Source organism: Pinus tabuliformis, chromosome J, assembly GCF_031772625.1.
Source record: "Pinus tabuliformis cultivar Carrire ecotype Pingquan chromosome J, CPIR1, whole genome shotgun sequence".
Classification (NCBI taxonomy): domain Eukaryota; kingdom Viridiplantae; phylum Streptophyta; class Pinopsida; order Pinales; family Pinaceae; genus Pinus; species Pinus tabuliformis.
Window position 1 is genome coordinate 1,526,849,716 of NC_142295.1, and position 2,735 is coordinate 1,526,852,450.

The 2,735-nt window shown below is 40.6% G+C and overlaps 1 protein-coding gene across 1 annotated transcript; it reads left to right on the plus strand.

The window, feature by feature from the left end:
• Window positions 1–231: 231 nt before the first annotated feature.
• Window positions 232–2,209, plus strand: LOC149233324 (putative anthocyanidin reductase). Its single transcript, XM_089376718.1, has 5 exons — window positions 232–535; window positions 830–999; window positions 1,099–1,299; window positions 1,413–1,789; window positions 1,885–2,209. The coding sequence occupies exons 1-5, from the start codon at window positions 394–396 to the stop codon at window positions 2,024–2,026; spliced, it is 1,032 nt and encodes a 343-aa protein (XP_089232844.1). The 5' UTR covers window positions 232–393; the 3' UTR covers window positions 2,027–2,209.
• The last annotated feature ends 526 nt before the right edge of the window (window positions 2,210–2,735 follow it).

Here is a 2,735-nt window from a genome sequence, read left to right on the forward strand (position 1 = left end):
CAAATAATCATGAGTACGATCATTTTAATCCACACTTTAATTTCAGGACTACTAAAAACTACCGACACACTAAAATCCACCATACCCACTAATTTAAGTAATCGAGAGTAGTTAACACATTCCAACAACTCCCAAGTAAATACATCAAAGTGACATGACGGATGTGGCATTTTTTCAAATCAATAAAGCCATTTTCAAACTTGAGGTCTTTTATTGGTTGATAAAGCTCGCTCACGGCACTGATGAACGCAACAGGAATGATTACTCAACTCACTTCACCTCCTTATGTAAACGATCTTTATCTTTCTCTCGCACTCTTAAAGAAACGCATCACCTCTATTTCTCATCCTCTGTCTATCTAATTTCATTGAAGGAACGAACAATCTCCTCAGAATGGCCGCTGCAGCAATCAATGGCAATGACTGTAAACCAACCATTGTCTGCGTGACGGGAGCGACAGGTTTCCTAGCCTCCTGGTTGGTCAAGCGACTTCTAGAGAAGGGATACACTGTCCACGCTACAGTTCGCGACCCGGGTGATTACCATCTCATTCTTGGAATTTGGTCACGCAAATTTCTGCTCAATTTTTTCCCTCTTTTCAGATAGATATAAAATTGGGAAAAATTACAATACTGAACTTCAATCTCATTCTCTTTCTGTTGCTGTGAGAATTTGGCCATGCAAAATTCTGCTCATTTCTTGACTTTTTGGATAAATTGAGCAAAATTTCAGTGAACTTCATTCGTCATGAAACTGATTTCTAACCAATATATGTCAAAACTGTAACGGAAAAGTATTGTAGCTTATTTCTACCATTGGGTGGATACAGAAAACAACGCAAAGGTACGACATCTCCTGGACATTCCAGAAGGTGGGGAGAAGCTCAAGCTGTTCAGAGCGGATCTATTGGAAGAAGGCAGTTTCGACGCTGCCATCCATGGCTGTGATGGTGTTTTTCATGTGGCAAGTCCTGTCGACTTCGCCCCTAAAGATCCTGAGGTAAGTAACTTCGCCGCTTCAATTTTCCCAAACGACATGCCGTTAAGATATATGCATCTGGGTATTGATATTTAGCAACATGAAATTGCTGCTGTGCAGAATGATGTTATCAAGCCGGCAGTTGACGGAACGCTTAATGTTCTGAGGGCTTGCACAAAAGCCAAGACCGTAAAGCGCGTGGTGGTCACATCGTCCGCGTCCACGCTCATAGTTAGCGAATCGAAGGAGCAGAATCAGTACATTGACGAAACTCGTTGGACAGACGTGGATTTCCTCCGGACTAAAAAGCCTCCCTCCTGGGTACATACATAACTAACCACCAGACACGCCGGAAATTCTTAAGCTATACAAGATTTCGCAGGTATTGCTGACAAAATGAAGTGTGTGACAGTGTTTAATGGTTAATTGTGCAGGCATATCCGGTTGCCAAGACGCTTGCAGAACAAGCAGCGCTGCAATACGGAAAAGAAGATCCAGGGTTGGATGTGGTGACCATCATTCCTGTGCTGGTAGGGGGGCCTGCCATTACGCCCAACGTGCCCTACTCAGTTAGGTTAACCCTTTCCCTCCTCACCGGCGACCAACAAAACATACAAGCTTTGAAGGGTATAGAGATGGCATACGGCAGCATTCGATTGGTACACGTGGAGGACGTATCCAGCGCTCATATTTTCTTGATGGAAAACCCCTCTGCACACGGCCGCTACATCTGCTGCCCTATAATCACCACCGTCCCACAGCTGACAGACTACTTATCAAAACGCTATCCGCAGTACAATGTGACAATCCAGTGAGTATGACTATCAGTAGAGTATGACATTTCTATATTAGCATGGGTATGCATGTCTATATAATTACCAAATTCTAATGGAATTGCTTGAACAGGTCTGAAGATATGCCACCGGTCCCAAAGGTATACCCTTCGTCCAAGAAATTGGTGGAGAGCGGTTTCGCGTTCAAATTTGGCATCGACCAGATTTTCGATGATGGTGTGGAATACCTGAGGACGAAGGGATTGCTCGTTTAATTAGTGAGGGGTGTTTGCTCGATTATCAAGTAAATGATATGGTCATGGTAATACTAAGATCAGAATGTTCAGTCCAATGGGTGCAAGGAGTTTAAAATAACAACTGATATTTACTTAATTTAATTTAATTGAATGTCAGGATGAATTCATTTTAATATAATTGTTAGATTTATTTAGTGTGAATACGTTGAGATTTTACAAATGAATTCAATGATATGCTTCTGGCTTTATTGATTGTGATAGTTGAGGACGCAAACCCTAGCCTATGGACCCCGTGCAATGGTACACCCGGAGCTATAGGCAGGACATCCAGCATACAAAAATTGTGCAAGTTTTAAAAACATCTTGATGCTGAATTATATTAAAACCAATTATATTAGTTTTAATACACAATATGATGCATGTGAGTAATAGAATACTCTTACGACCCATGGTATATAACATTTAAGAATTTGTGCAAACTTTAAAACATTTTACGTCATTATATAATATTTTATCACAGTTAAATGTAAATTAGACTGTTTGTTTATCAAAATCTTTTGCATATTTTGAATAATATTGCGTTAGTGCTACAAGCAGCAAATATAATGGCCACCAGAACGTCAGAGTCTATGTACAACTTGAATGGTTGATATTCCGATGTCAGAAATGGTGGGAGCCATAAGAGAATTTCATAATGAATTACAGCACATTGTAAAGCCCTAATCAA

Coding starts and splice junctions, on each gene's coding strand:
- LOC149233324 (XM_089376718.1), top strand. CDS start 394: ATGGCCGCTGCAGCAATCAATGGCAATGACTGTAAACCAACCATTGTC. Junction 536..829: donor CGCTACAGTTCGCGACCCGG/GTGATTACCATC, acceptor GGGTGGATACAG/AAAACAACGCAAAGGTACGA. Junction 1,000..1,098: donor TCGCCCCTAAAGATCCTGAG/GTAAGTAACTTC, acceptor GCTGCTGTGCAG/AATGATGTTATCAAGCCGGC.